This window comes from Psittacula echo (genome assembly GCF_963264785.1).
Source record: "Psittacula echo genome assembly, chromosome: 3".
Lineage (NCBI taxonomy): Eukaryota > Metazoa > Chordata > Aves > Psittaciformes > Psittacidae > Psittacula > Psittacula echo.
In genome coordinates, this window is record NC_137736.1 from 125,800,277 (window position 1) to 125,816,158 (window position 15,882).

The following is a 15,882-nucleotide window of genomic DNA, read 5'->3' on the forward strand; positions in this document are numbered from 1 at the left end:
CGCTGGGATGCAGGGCACAAGCTGGCATCCTGCTTGCTCCCACCATTTGCATATGAATCACTGGCAACCTGGAAGGGACTGTGGTTTCCCAGCCTGTGCAGAGGGCTGAGAGGACTGGGGCATTTGTTCTTAGCATCTTCCACCCTGATAGAGCTGGCACTGCAACCATGAAGATAGAGATGACCAGGACCCAGTGGGGCAGCACAGCACTGATGCTGCCCTGTGGGGCACAACAAAAAGGTGTCCAGAGGGTTGGAATCTCTTCAGCAAGGTTGCAAAGCTGTCATCTCCTTGCAGCCATAAAGCATGGGCTACCAACCCCAGCTTCAAGCTGTGTGTGCACCCCAAGGGTGGGGGGAACCACCTACTAAGAGCTGCAAACACACAGTTACCACGATGAGGTTTTGCAGGGTGCAGATGTCCCCATGGCCACGCCAAGCTGCTTATGGAGGAGACTTCTACAGCCAGATTGCACTGCAGTTGGCCCTGGGTATCCCCATGTGTGCCCAAAGTGGTTGTCACTGCACAAAGGCTGTGTTACAACCCACGTTTGTGGCCTTTTTACATGGAACAAAAAGCATGAAATACCCCATAGCTGCAGGACATAGGGGGGATAAAAGGATGCTAGGGATGAAAGGGATGCTGGCCAACATCAGAGGAAAGGCGCCTCATACAGAGGCAGGGCTTGACCTCTCCTTTCCTTCCAGTGCTCTGGCTCTTGTCTCAAGGTAGACACAGACACCAGAAGCAGTGATCTTACAGTGAATTAGGACTCTAAAATCCTTTCTTCACATTAAAAAACCTCAGCCCCTGGCACATAGAAGCCAATAGGCACAAAGCCAGGAGAACTGAAAAGATGCAAAATGGGAATTGCAAGTATGTAAGACCAGGAACTCCAAGCATCTGCTGGGGAAAGTTCTGTGTGAATGTGAGACCGAAGCTGCCCAAAGGAGCATAGTGTGCATGTACGAGGAGAAAGCAATAGGAAGGAGAAGGATGCAGCTAAGCTGAAGAGAAAACAAGGAAAGAAGAACAGCAAGGATAAGAGGAAACGTAAAATAGAGTTTTGGGTAAGTCAAGTAAAGGATGCTACGGAAACATCTCGATGGAGATGATCACACTGTGGTCTGTACCTCCCCACCACACGCCCAAGAGAAGGAAACACGTCCTATCCAGGGCAGCTGTCTGTGCGCTCCTGGCACCACCATCCAAGGCTCCACCTTGCCATGGAGAGAGTCAGGAGACCCTCTTCTCCCCCTCAGCCAGGCAGCAGAAGTGAAAGGCAGGCACCAGTCTCCGGGAGAAGACAATGAAGCGGGACAGCCAAGTAGATGAGTAAGGGCAGAGAAGTAACTAGAACAGAAACAGGGTCCAGAAGGAAGAGGTTTAAGAGAGGGAAAAAGCCCAACTTAGTTTCCTGTTTCACCTGAGGTTAATACTCACACTGAGGTTGAAACCTGGTCAGCAGCTTCAGCCAAGAAGAGGTTGCTTGAACCAAGAGTCCAGAAGAGGAACCAGCCTCCAGCCTCCTGTTGCAGTTCACATCATCACTAGACCTTTCACATTGCATTTGAACTTTGAAAGCTCCTGCTCACTGCATCATACTAAGGCTTCAGCAGAGAAAGAATCATAGAATGATTAGAAAAGAAATAGAATGCTTTGGGTTGGAAAGGACCTTAAGGCTCATCCAGCTCCAACCTCTGCCATGGGCAGGGACACCTTCCACTGGAGCAGCTTGCTCCAAGCCCCTGTGTCACAGTCTCACAGTATCACAGTATGTTAGAGATTGGAAGGGACCTCAAAAGATCATCTAGTCCAATCCCCCTGCCAGAGCAGGAACACCTAGATAAGGTTACACAGGAATGTGTCCAGGCGGGTTTTGAATGTGTCCTGGTTTAGCAGTAGCAGTCATTTTTTTCTGCTGGTGCAGTGCTGTGGTTTTGACTTTTGGCCTGGGAAAAATATTGATAAAGCCGATGTTTTTCAGTTGCTGGTCAGAATGTTTACCCTGACCAAGGACTTTGTGAGTCTCATGCTCTGCCAGGGAGGAGGAGAAGCCAGGAGGAAGCAGGGACAGGACACCTGACCCAAACTAGCCAAAGAGGTATTCCATACCATAGCACGTCATGCGCAGGATGTAGAACTGAGAGTTCCTGGAAGGGCTGGATCACTGCGGGGTGGGGGTGAGGTACCGGTTGGTGAGCGGTTGTATTCTCTTCCTTGTTATTTCCTTTATCATTATTACTATTAGTGGTAGCAGTAGTGATTTCTGTTATACCTTAGTTATTAAACTGTTCTTATCTCAACCCGTAGGAGCTGCATTCTTTTGATTCTCCTCCCCATCCCTCCAGGAGCGGAGGGAAGAAAGGTGGGGGGGGGGTAGTGGACTGCATGGTTCTGATTTACGGCCTGGGCTTAAACCACGACAGTTCTTTTTTGGCGCCCAACGTGGGGCAGGAAGGGTTGAGATAACAACAGATCTGACTGAGGCACAATGCTGATTTATGGGCTCTCAAAGTTGTTCTTTTTGATGTCACAGTTTCTGTATGTCGTAGCTTGCTTGGAGCCGGTATTTGCTGTGTTAGTGTTTATCAAGTGTGGGCCTTGGGCTAAGGTTCTTGTTTCATTGTACTTTATGGTAATGGCTTGCGATACGGGGGGGCTCCGGCAGCAGGGCGGGATGGACGTGGCCGTGGACTTGTACTTGGCCGTCCCACTGCTCTTCACCGTCCTGGCCCTCATCCTCGCCTCCGTCTTTGTGAGGCTGCGAGGAGCCGAGGGGGAGCGGCCCCGGGAGCCGGCGGCGGCCGAAGCGGCCCGGGAGAGCGTCCCCGGGGACCAAGCGGCGGCGGGAGCGGGGCCGGAGGCCAGGAAGGAGGCGGCTGCCGAGGAGGGGAAGGAGGCGGCCGCGGAGCAGCGGGAGGAGGCGGCGGAGGAGCCGAGCCCCACGGCCGAGCCCAGCCCCGCGGCGGCCGAGAGCATTCCCCAGCAGCCGTCTGCCGAGCCCCGTGAGCCTGAGCCCCAGGAGGATGCAGGAGACCCCGCAGCGCTTTCCAGCAAGGCAGAGGAGGAAGATCTGGACTCGGAAAAAGAGAAGCTGGTGGTGAGAGAGCCGGCAAGCACAACAGCTGCACCAGCCCCAGTGACAAGTACAGCAGCAGCATTTGAGAGTTTTGAAGGTTTTGAATGGCCTTTGGGTACCCTTGGGACCTGCCTGCTGATTGTGATGGGGATCACCATGTTGGCACACACACAGAGTGTGTTCTACCCACGACCATTTTGTCTGATCCCGAGAGTTAAGCAGAGTCAGGTTTGGGTCTTGTCTGGGTTTAGACAATACAAGGGGACCGAGAGGTTTTCCCCAAGGCTGGACAGTCATCAGTGTCATGGTGTGTGGGACAGTATGGGCGAGTATCTAATCCACTGGGCCCCTCCAGTGCTTTGGAAGCGTCGGAGATGGAAGGCAGCTGTGTGGAGTCCCCGACGACAAGTTGCAGAGACTGCTGCAGGGGAGGGTGAATTATTTTGAGCCTGATGGGCCCATGACACTTCAGGCCATCAGGGCAGAGATGCAACATAGAGATGGACTCATGATCGAGGGGTGGACTTTGCAATGGGCCTCTCCTGCTCTGAAAGACTGTTACAAGAGATGGTATATTGAAAATGTGGGATCTGAGCATGACGTGAATGGTATGGAATAAGGGGTGGATACTGTCCTGGTTTAGCAGTAGCAGTCATTTTTTTCTGCTGGTGCAGTGCTGTGGTTTTGACTTTTGGCCTGGGAAAAATATTGATAAAGCCGATGTTTTTCAGTTGCTGGTCAGAATGTTTACCCTGACCAAGGACTTTGTGAGTCTCATGCTCTGCCAGGGAGGAGGAGAAGCCAGGAGGAAGCAGGGACAGGACACCTGACCCAAACTAGCCAAAGAGGTATTCCATACCATAGCACGTCATGCGCAGGATGTAGAACTGAGAGTTCCTGGAAGGGCTGGATCACTGCGGGGTGGGGGTGAGGTACCGGTTGGTGAGCGGTTGTATTCTCTTCCTTGTTATTTCCTTTATCATTATTACTATTAGTGGTAGCAGTAGTGATTTGTGTTATACCTTAGTTATTAAACTGTTCTTATCTCAACCCGTAGGAGCTGCATTCTTTTGATTCTCCTCCCCATCCCTCCAGGAGCGGAGGGAAGAAAGGTGGGGGGGGGGGTAGTGGACTGCATGGTTCTGATTTACGGCCTGGGCTTAAACCACGACAGAATGTCTCCAGAGAAGGAGACTCCACAACCTCCCTGGGCAGCCTGTTCCAGTGTTCCGTCACCCTCACTGAGAAGAAGTTTCTTCTCAAGTTTAAGTGGAACCTCTTGTGTTCCAGTTTGTACCCATTACCCCTTGTCCTATCATTGTTTGCCATTGAGAAGAGCCTGGCTCCATCCTCATGACACTCCCCCTTTATATATTTATATACACTAATAAGGTCCCCCCGCAGTCTCCTCTGCTCCAAACTATAGAGACCCAGCTCCCTCAGCCTTTCCTCATAAGGGAGATGCTCCACTCCCTTAATCATCTTTGTCGCCCTGCGCTGGACTCTCTCCAGCAGGTCCCTGTCCTTCTTGAACTGAGGGGCCCAGAACTGGACACAAGATTCCAGATGCGGCCTCACCAAGGCAGAGTAGAGGGGAAGGAGGACCTCTCTCGACCTACTGACCACCCCCCTCCTAATACACCCCAGGATGCCATTGGCCTTCTTGGCCACAAGGGCACAGTGTTGGCTCATGGTCATCCTGCTGTCCACTAGGACCCCCAGGTCCCTCTCCCCTACACTACTCTCTAACAGGTCGTTCCCCAACCTATATTGGAACCTGGGGTTGTTCCTGCCCAGATGCAGGACTCTACACTTTCCCTTGTTATATTTCATATATAACATATATATCCCTGGCCTTGAACACTGCCAGGGATGGGGCAGCCACAGCTTCTCTGGGCACCCTGGGCCAGTGCCTCAGCACCCTCATAGGGAAAACTTCTTTATCTCCAACCTGAACTTCCCCTGTTTCAGTTTGAACCCGTTACCCCTTGTCCTGTCACTGCAGTCCCTGATGAAGAGTCCCTCCCCAGCATCCTTGCAGCCCCCTTCAGACACTGGAAGCTGCTCTGAGGTCTCCACGCAGCTTCTCTTCTCCAGGCTCAACAGCCCCAACTTTCTCAGCCTGTCTTCCTATGGGTAGGATATTCATAAGGTAGATATATATTCGTAAGACCCTTCTGATGGCAGATAACTGTGTATGCCTAGGATATGGTCACATCAGCATCACCTCCCGGACCCCAGCACCGCAACTGCCAAATGTAAAGGGCTGGAAAGGTTTCCAGACACCATGAGGACTATCCCAGCTGTACCACTAAGCTCTTATACATAAGGGCAGGTTCAGAAAGGAAGAAAAAGAGTTAAACAGTACAGTGTTGGCTGTCTCAAGCCATGTGGGCTTCAAGCCAGCAACCAATCCTCAGCTCCTTTATTTGAGTAGCAGACACAGCTTACATGCCTCTCATTTCCCTCCTTTCAGCTGCTCAGTATCTTTCTCTAGGGTACAGCAACCACAGCCCCCAGTTAGGGATTATTCAATAGTGTCAGTATCAGGAGCTCTACCCCTTCCCCTAGGGCACTTTTATATGTAACACTCCAATGATAGCCCCAAAGCCAGTCGAATGTCTGACACACTACTGAGTACCCATCACCAACCAGGGAGATAGCTGGAAGGGATTAAGGCAAATCCAAGCCTATCAGTCACACGCAGCCATTGAGGGGCCGGAGGAAACAGATGCTTAACAAAGAACAACCCCACACTGACCCAGACATGATCCCCTTCTCACCCAAAGCACTCTCTGCATGCCGCTGGGAACAGATACTGGGGAAAGAATAAGCCAAAGAGAGCAAAAGTTCCCTTAATAGCTGTATTTAGCAAAGACCAGCTCAGGGAATTCCCAAGCAGGACCATGCATGCGGACTCCTGTGTTTAATAAGTGCTAATGGCTGTATGAGCCATTTATTGCGCCATGAACTTGCTTATGGCTTGTGGCTCTCACTGCACCCTGGGGCCATGACTTACATAACGTGTGTTAGAAATACATTGCTTCCCATTTTTAAAGCATTTTTTGGTTTAAAACTGCTGCCTCCTGGGCTCTGTGGGTGCATCATTGTCCCCATGTGGCCACAGACACCGAAAAGTTGTTCTACATTTACTGTTCACAGCTCAGGTCTGCACAGTTGTCCTCTCTCTACATGACTGCTTTACAGTTACTGTCTTGAAGAACCGGGATGGGAGAGAACCAAAGAATCACAGAACAGCTTGGGTTGGAAGGGACCTCAAAGCTCCTCCAGTTCCAACCCCTGCCACAGGCAGGGACCCCTTCCACTGGAGCAGCTTGCTCCAAGCCCCTGTGTCCAATCTGGCCTTGAACACTGCCAGGGATGGGGCAGCCACAGCTTCTCTGGGCACCCTGGGCCAGCGCCTCAGCACCCTCACAGGGAACAGCTTCTGCCTAAGAGCTCATCTCAGTCTCCCCTCGAGCAGGTTAAAGCCATTCCCCTTGGCCTGTCCCTACAGGCCCTTGTCCCAAGCCCCTCTCCAGCTTTCCTGCAGCCCCTTTAGGCACTGGAGCTGCTCTCAGGTCTCCCCTTCAGGAGCCTTCTCTTCTCCAGGCTGCCCCAGCCCAGCTCTCTCAGCCTGGCTCCAGAGCAGAGCTGCTCCAGCCCTCGCAGCAGCTCCATGGCCTCCTCTGGCCTCGCTCCAACAGCTCCACGTCCCTCTTGTGCTGCTGCCCCAGAGCTGGATCAGGGCTGCAGGGGGGGTCTCCCCAGAGCACAGCAGAGGGGCAGGATCCCCTCCCTGAGCTGCTGCTCACGCTCTGGGGGTGCACCCAGCACACGGGGGGGTTCTGGGCTCAAGCGCACACTGAAGCCGGGTCATGGGGAGCTTCTCCTCACCCAACACCCCAAGTCCTTCTCTTCAAGGCTGCTCTCAATTCCTTCATCCCACAGCCTGTATGGATGCTGGGATTTGCCAGGTGCAGGACCCTGCACTTGGCCTTGTTGAGCCTCATGAGGTTCACGTGGACCCATTTCTCAAGCTTGTCCAGGTCCATCTGGATGGCATCCCATTCCTCAGGCGTGTTAACTGCACCACTCAGCTCTGTGCCATCGGGAAGATATGCAATATAACTGTACCACTCAGGATGCATCGCCACCCCTCCCTCTGGGCAGACCTTTATGAAGGTCCCATATAGCAGAACCAACAGCATGAAGATCAAGGCATCACCACGTTACAAGCGATCCCAGAACACAAAACATCACCACAGGCTGGCAGGGGAATACTGACAGTTTATTTCACAGAGCATCGCAGAGTTTGTGTTGGTCTAGCTCTATTTTCATCCCAAAAGTATCATCCTTTTTTGTTAAAAAAGGTACCAAATACTGAGGATGATAATGGCAACGGTCAGTGCATCACGCATGAAGTTCAGGTCTTGTCTTTAAAACAAGGAAAGGAACCAGTGAATTTAAGTCTTTGTTGGATTGCTTTTAACACTTCCAAGCTTTGAAGCGCTTCTCAATAATGTCATGTCCAAGGATAAAAACAGAACATGCAGGGGATTATCAACAGATGCTGAGATCAAACATCTCTCACTTGGCAATGACAATCCACCAGGAATGTTTCAGACAGCACCACATTAAAGGGAGAAGCAGCTTTGTTCTCAAACACCTTCAAAGCCACCAAAACCTTGCAGTTCTGCACAAGAAAACCACACTGGTTTTCAGAGTACCATAGAGAAGGAAGGTATTTGGGGAAAGTAAGAGCATGGACCAGGGTCTTACTCCACTTACATTCATGTAAATCCAGGGGAGGTGCAAGAGAATTAAAGTCTTGATTTGCACTGCTTACTAAAGCATCACAATCCATATTTATCCATTACCTATAGGGGTATTTTTCTTTTACATAGATAAGTTGACCACTTTTGCCCCCAATTCTTACATACTAAACCCAAGACTTCAGGGTTTCAAAATGCTACTTGAGTACAGCTTCAGACAGAGCAGTTCAGTGCTGCCAAAACTGCTCAAAGCTCCTTTCATTGTGGCTTATTCTTGCCCCTTCCAAGCCTGTTTTGGGTATCAAATGTGATGCACATTAGCATCCCCAAGACCACCTTCTCCTCTGCAAGGTGACTTCTCCCAGCTTGGCCAGCACCCGAAGGCTCAGCTCCCATTCCCTCCATGGTGAACGGCTTTGATGGTCCCATTGCTTTCAAGGCAGAGCACGCCAAGCTTCAAAGGCAGCTTGACCTCAATGGGATTTCTCACGTTGCTTTGACCAAGATGCAGCGAGGAAGGAAGCAACCCAAGACCAAAAGGCCACGGGGACCAAGCCAAGACCCATTCACAGCTCCAGCAGCCTTCCAGCTGGCTTCAGCTGCCTTGGGAACCGGCTCTGTATGAACAGCAAAGTGACCCAAAACCAGGCTCTTCTCCATGAGGACTTGAAGGTCTCCAAGAGCTGAAGCTGCCCTTGAGCTGTTTCAGGGAGGGGATAAAATTCAGTTGTCATTTACTTGGTTTCTTTTAACCTCTAGTTTAGGAGTTTGGTTTAAAGCCTTTTGCATTGGAAACACACTGATGAGAGCTCTCACCTTCCTGAGCCTGTCAGCATCCGCTGCAAGACCATCGCTCCTTTGGAGGACAAGAACATGCAGCTCTAAAGATCCTGCTTGTAAAGCAAGGAGGAAAGGTCTCCTTGCAGGAATAAGTTACACTCTGGGACTGCTTCACCTTCCAAACTATATACAGCTCCTTCACCCATGGGCATCTCCTTGGCCTGGAGAAGGGGAAGCTCGCACTGCACCGTCACCTCCTATTCCTATGTGGGTGCAAGGACAGGGAAGCAAGGAGCGACTGCAGATGCCACTTGGAGTGGCAGGCACTTTAGCCAGATCCGCGTGGTGATGGTGCCCATGGCATTGCTTATTGCAAGCCATCATTGAGCACCCAGGCTTTGGGGAAAGGAGGATGGGATAAGGAGAAAGTGTGAAGCCCAAGTGACTGAGTCAGTGCAACCCCTTCCCTGGCTCTGAGTGCTATCTCCTCTCCTAGGAAAGCTTCTCTCCTCCAAACAGCTTCTTGTTGCGTTAGAGCTAAAACTTCACTGCCCAGGAAAGGGGGAAAGGGAAGGAAATCAAGAGAAGACCCATGACAAAACGACACTTCACAAGAACATCACAACATTCAGCTACACAGTCGCTGCACCAAGGGAAGGAATGCAGCAGGGCAAGGGGGAGAAAGGAGAGACACATCCAACATGGGTATCCCAAAGCCCCCCCGTCCCCGCAAGAGGATTTAGGTTGTCGGGTCAAGGTTCAAGGTTGAGGATTTAATGAACACGGAATTTCCACTCATGCCCTGGAAAACTTACACTCAAAAACCCAAAAGGGAGACACAAAAATGTCCGGATTTTCTACATATTTACAAAAAGGAGCCCCCCAACCTCACAACCAGGGAGGTGGAGCAGCGAGTGATGGGGTATGGGAAGGGGTCTCTGCCCAACCAGCAGTTCCTCACGGGTTCCCATCCCGCAGCAAGCAGGAGAGCACGGCTCTCGCTGCCGGAGTGAGCACAGGGGATGCCACGTGCCAAGGGCTGGACCGGAGCCCTTCAGTTCATCCGCAGCTTGGTGGCCCGGTGGTCCGTGGGGGTGAGCATCTCGTTGGCGTAGCCATTCTCGGAGCAGAGAGACAGCTCATCCGTGGTCTCCACGCCGCTGTTGATCTCTGGGGAGGCAATGAGAAAGCAGGGACATGGTCAGAGAGATGCAAATCCCACCAGGTCACCAAGTGACCACCACCCGGAGGTACCCCATGCTGGGGAAACTGAAGCGCTGAGCAGCGATGCTATTGCAGCATATGGGATTCATCTGATGCTACAGAGATTTAACCTCAGGTTTAATTACACTGCACCTGTTCAAAACCAGTTCTGAACAGGGTCTGCCTCCAAATTGGAGCCTACCTCTGCATTTTCTTTACCAAAAGGGTGGTCAGGTGTTGGAACAGGCTTCCCAAGGAAGTGGTGGAATCACCATCCCTAGAAGTGTTCAAAAGCCACGTAGACGAGGCCCTTAATGACATGGGTTAATTGTGACCTTGACAGTGCTGGGGTTAAGGCTGGACTCGATGATCTTTAAAGGTCTTTTCCAACCTGGTTGATTCTGATTTCAGACCTTGCAAGATTGTAAGAGCCGCATGGCATAACTTGGGAATTAAAATGCAGGATTTCTAAGCAAATCAGTGCTCAGACCTGGACTAGTTTGGAATGACCACGACCATATCCCGCAAGTGGTCCAGTGCAGCAGGGTCAGTCCAGTCCCCCTGTCTTCAGCAGGAGATGACACCCATATCAAGACCACCTCCTCCACCAGCAGAGAGCAGGGTGTCAGCTGAGTGATGGAGCAAAGGGCTCTGGCCAGCCCCATCCATACCTGAGAAGATCAGCTTCTCCTTCATGATCTTGACGTCCCGGCTGGACCGGCGGACAGCAGCGCTGAGCATGATCTGCTCTGGGTTGTAGGTCCTGATGCTTCCGAAGCGCCACCTGCAAGACAAGAGGGAGATATCAGAGACTGGTCCCCCCAACCACAGGAGCATCCTCCGTGCACGTGGCCACCAACGTAGAGACCAAGTCCCCCAGACCCCTTGCTCCCTTGCGCCTACACAACCCCGCATGGTAAGAGGATGTTTAGAGATGAGGATGTTATCTCAGAGGGGTACAGACATACAAGCAGGTCATCTTTAACCAACTTAAGCACCCTAATTCCACCAAGGACTGCAGATACCCCAAGCCCCTATCACGTCACCTATCTATCTGCCCAAAGGAGGGAGGGCTATTTTGACTCTTCAGGTTGGAAAATGGGAAGAGAACAAGACATCAAACCAAGAAACCATGATGTTTTCCTCACTGAGTGACATGCCCACGGCAAGGGGTTGGAACTGGATGATCTTAAGGTCCTTTCCAACCCAAACCATTCTGTGCAGAAGAGAGCTCAAAGACAAGTTAAGGTCTCAAACCTGAGACACAGCAGAGACATCATCACGAGCTGCTCTGCAGGGAAGCACAAGCAGTCCCAATGCAGGGAGCTGGTCACATACAGTGCCTTTAAGTGTCATTTAAGTGTCCCCAAATGTTAGGCCTTTACTTCAGTGTTGCTACAAACCACAGCCTTGATGAAACTCAGCATCACCTAAGTTTCCACCCCATGAACAATATGAGGCTGGTGGGAACTTGGCTTGACTTAACATTAGCCAGACTTTTATTCTCGCTACTGAATGTGTGTAAAGAACATTACTGATAGCACCAAGAAATGGCAGCAAATTTAAGGAGCATTTTGCTTTTAAAGCTGTTTTTCAGCCTGAGAGCACCCCTGTAGCAGACCCTCAGCTGCAGACCCTCGGGAGCGTAAGCTGCTGCAATAGGGGAGAACAGGGCTTGGTGGGCTCAGATAACGCAGCCATTCATTCCCAAGATCCCATTGCAAAGGGATGCTGTTTAAGCCAGGCTTTCATAGCCCACACCCCAACCAATTCATCCTCCTTCCACCGAGGAAGGCTTTCAGGTAAATCCCATTCTCCCTGCCACAGCCAGGGATGCTATGACGCTGTTCGATGAAGAAACAGCAGGGATTTAAGGTGGTTTAGGGGGTTTCTGATCTTCTGGCACCATCTAGTGGCTTCCCGTATAAAAGGAGGTGATTTGTCAAACTACTTCTATGATTTATTTTAAGGGTCACAACCACCTTCTCTTAAAGTTCTAACTCCCTCCCCAGCCCCCAGAAGCAGAGGGTTTGAGAAACCCCACACATCTCCAGTTTGGATCCACAGCATCAGCCTGACAAAGCAACAGCCACAAAAGAGGTTCTGCACTTCCTCGAGGAAGACCTAGCTGGTGTCAGTCCCATGGGGTTTCCATCCCCTTCCCAAATCCCATGGGTGACACTGCACCATCAGGCTTTGAGTGGGGTACAGATGAAGGCGGATGTTCTGCTACGGAGAAAAGAAGGGGTGGGATGGCAACACAACACAAGTCACAGACCCACAGACAGAAGCAACGCAGAGGAAACACAAGGAGGCAAAGACATTAAAGTATAACTAAAAATAACCTCCCCAGTATTTGTCTTCTATTGTCATCACCTAAACTGAACCACTTTGACCTGGAAGACCATTTTTGCCCTTAGTGTCCCATGCAGGTAGATCCTTCTAAGCTCAATGTGGCTGCAAGTGCATAGGACCTCATGAGATAAGCCGCTCCTTAAACTATAATCAGGATCAAGACATTGCTATGAGTCTTTTCTTTGCCCACCACATCAGGGTTTTCAGCATTAGGCTGGGTTGCGTAGCCTAAAGGCATGATGATCTCCTGCCCATAGGTCCTAGATGTCCCATGGAGGACATGGGCCTTTTTGAGGCTCAGACAGCTCAGCCTCAAAGGGGTGCAGGGACCAAGGACTTTTCTCCTCTTCTCCTTCTCCCATGGTGGCTGCAGTGAGACCCAGGGCAGTTAAACACATACAAGGGGGCAATGACTTCTCATAGGGGTGTATTGCTCTGATTGACCAAGCTAGGAGAGGGTAACCCCACGGTAGTTCAAAATACCACCTTAGAAGAGCCACCAGTACATTTAACCACAACGCAACTCCAATCGCCGCCATATGAAATACCCTCTGCTGTGCTCAGTAGCCTTTGGGTCTCCAAGAAAGCTTGTTTAAGAGAAAACAGCACCTCTCCTACCCCCTTGGGCTCTGTTGTGATCGGCCACGTTTAGGACAGCAGCGTGCAAAAAGGCCAGACAGACAGCAGGTAGGTCTTGTTCTGGGAGGTTGGCGTCAAAGCGGACCAGACGGACACGGGGTGGGAACAGACTAAAAAATACTGGGACAACAACACAGAGACAGCACACACTGTGTTAGGGCCACGGCTGGACCCTTGCTTTGGAGGGGAGATGCTAAATGGGGTGGGAAAGAGGGGAGAAAATGGGGTTGTTTGGTACCAAGGTGGTAAGATGGAGCGAGCAAAGAGCCAAGCCAGCCGCAACCAGAGTCCCCATCCTGCAATGCTCTTGCCTAAAGCCTGCCCAACTCTTCCATGCCTGTCTTCTCCTTATCCATAAGCCAGGGAGCAAAGAGGAGGAGAAAAGGGGAAAACACCCAACCTCCCTGTACCCATAGAAGGGCTCAGCTCAGCCCCATAGCCAGGTCCTGCTTTGGGGAGGTGCTTTGAGGACATAATGCTGAGTCCAAGGAATCTTATGGAGCAGGCAATGCAGATGGTCAACCCCAACCCCTGAGGCAATGGGTGGGCAGAGGGAAAGGGGCAGATAAGCACAGACAGGGAGAAGCCAAGTCCTCAGGAATCCAACCCCATGGCACACAGCGGAAGGAATGGAGAAGGAAACACGTGAAGAGTTTGGTCCCAGTATGGACACGGTGAAGGCTTTACTGCAGGAAAGTGACAGCGCTTCCCTCCAAGGGGAGCAGAAAATCAAACACTGGGTGAGAAAACAGCCAATACAAGGAGAAATCTGGTTTTCCAATTGATAACACTTCCAATCCACCATCCCAGGCTCATCCTCTTCCTTTTCCTGTTTATTTTCACACTGACTTTCCAGTTTCACAGTGGTGTAACTTGAAAGAGACTCAAAGATCCCAAGTTCCGAGTGCAGCAATTGATGAGCCAAACCCTTCCAGCTATCAGCCTTCTCAATTCATTCCCAGGGCTAGAGAAGTGCTACTTTATACATTAAACAAGTTACATTATTTTCTTTGGAAGTGGCCAATTTAGAAGAGGTTGGTGCCAAAAACCACTGGTAAATGCAGGCAGGAAAGGGATATTTTGCATGGGATCATTTCCATGGAGAAAGCATTACATCCAATGGGAATTTCTCAGTCATAACATGCTGCAGGACCTCAGAATAGGGCTGTTTTAAAAGGCAGCAACTTAGACCATTGCATCAGGTGAGACTGCCTTCAAAACATCCACCAGCTTCATGGCTATGGGCTATGCAATGTTCAGACACTTATGGTCCCCCATGTGAAGGCAGATGTTTGAAAGCATCGTGAAAAGCTGTGTCCATCTGCAGTGAAGCCATAGAAAAGAGGGAGAAAGAAAGAGAGAAAGGAAGGTTGAATGGAAAAGAGAAAGAGGAGGAAAGCACCAGAATTACCTGATCATGTGATAGCTGTGAGATGCCAGAATGCAGCAGAGAGAGAAAGAGGAGGAACATGCACAACAGTCAGAGCAGTAAGAAAATAACCAAGGCAAAGAGGCAAAAAGAGATCAGTTAGAAGTCATCACAGTTGGTATTCCCCCTTCGGAGGGGCTTCCACGATCCTGTCACCAGGGCTGAAGCAGAAGAGCAGGAGCAATCCCTACCCATGGCTACAGAGGAGAACCAAGCCATGCGTAGGAGAGAGGACGAGCACATCGAAGCGGTGGCTCTGTTCCCATCCACCCCCTCCATCCTTGCATGAAGGAAGCAGCTCTGGTTTGCCCCAAAATTGACTTGGAATAACACGACAAAACAAGAAACCACAAACACCAAAGGCCAAATGCCGAGCCCCATTTCCCAGAGCTGAATCACATCAGCAGGTAGTGGTTGGGCAAGTCTCTGATTTGTTTTTGATAGATCCTCAATACTGCTACCAATGCTTTCATGTGGTGGAGAAACTGCAATGGCATGGAAATGGGTCTGCCCTGCTCAAGGCTCTTGGAAGAGCAAGCCCTTTGCTGCAGAAAGTCCAACTTCTTGTACTAGAGTTTCTCCTTCTTCCTCCTACTGACTTGCAGTTGAGTTCATAGAATAGCTTGGGTTGGAAGGGACCTTTCAAAGGTCATCTAGCCCAACCATCAAGAGTTTCAAGGCCAGGTTGGATGGGGCTTGGAGCAACCTGCTTTAGTGGAAGGTGTCCTTGCTCATGGCGGGGGTTGGAACTGGATGAGCTTTAAGGTCCCTTCCAACCCAAACCAGTCTCGGGTTCATTCTATGGGTTGTCCTAAGGGAGAGATCCAAAAGATGACATTCAGCCCTGCTATGATGGACGTGGCCAGACCTCTCTGAACAACTGCCTTTCCATGTGAGGTCCAGAGGCCAGGAGCTCAGTGCTCCATTCTGATGGACCCTAAGGAAAGCTGGTGGTGGTTTCCAGCTCTTCTCACTTCCCAGACACTGAAGGTGGAAGAGAAACCTCCAACTGCTTCCCTTCCTTCCTCTGCTTCCTCTTGCCCTACTCCATCAAGCCTCTTCCAAACTGGAAGAAATTATGTACGTATAGAGAGGAAGAGACCAACTATTGCCAAGTCCATAGAGCTGTGACTGCTCCCTCTCTGAGCATCGTTTCACTGTGCTCTGAGACCTATAGCTCTCATTCATGAGGTCAAATCAGGTTAATTCCTTCAGCTGTGCTCTCCTGGGTCCCATTCAGGAAACCCGTCTAGAACTGACTATGGGAAGTGATGGAAATGGCTGCAAATATCAACTTGGCCTTCAAATCCTGCTCTTCAGGGAGGTCATTCCCTGCCTCCAGACTCCTCCCTGCGTTTATGCATCTGACAGAGAAACACAGGGTCTAAAGAACAGGGACATCTCTTACGAAACCAACTGATGTATTTGAGGGAGTGGAGGAAGCTTCCAGACAACACAGCCACAATGAACTTCTGGAGGAGAGGTTTAATGGGCCACAATTCAGATCACAAGACCACTTAGGAAAGCTTTAATCTCACCTTGGTCAGTGGTTTCATTAACTGCTGGGAAACCTAATCTAATCTGAGTTATGAATCTGCTGCTCACTCTATCACATGCTG

At 50.7% G+C, this 15,882-nt stretch overlaps 2 protein-coding genes across 2 annotated transcripts in view; one reads left to right on the top strand and one right to left on the bottom strand.

Moving 5' to 3' along the window:
- Positions 1 to 2,680: 2,680 nt before the first annotated feature.
- LOC308219044 (uncharacterized protein) lies at positions 2,681 to 5,373 on the top strand (the record flags this gene model as incomplete). The annotated part of the gene is made up of 2 exons (XM_080613581.1): positions 2,681 to 3,149; positions 5,288 to 5,373. 2 exons carry the CDS (start codon positions 2,681 to 2,683, stop codon positions 5,371 to 5,373), a joined length of 555 nt encoding a protein of 184 aa, XP_080469707.1.
- A 4,318-nt stretch (positions 5,374 to 9,691) lies between these two features.
- Positions 9,692 to 15,882, bottom strand: part of GDPD5 (glycerophosphodiester phosphodiesterase domain containing 5) — a gene marked incomplete at its 3' end in the record, with an annotated part of 116,627 nt that continues 110,436 nt past the window's right edge. Inside the window, exons 14-15 of the mRNA XM_080612895.1 lie at positions 10,512 to 10,624; positions 9,692 to 9,807 (exon numbers count right to left, since the gene is read on the bottom strand). Of these exons, the coding sequence (XP_080469021.1) occupies positions 9,692 to 9,807; positions 10,512 to 10,624 (229 nt within the window). The remainder of the gene's footprint in view (positions 9,808 to 10,511; positions 10,625 to 15,882) is intronic.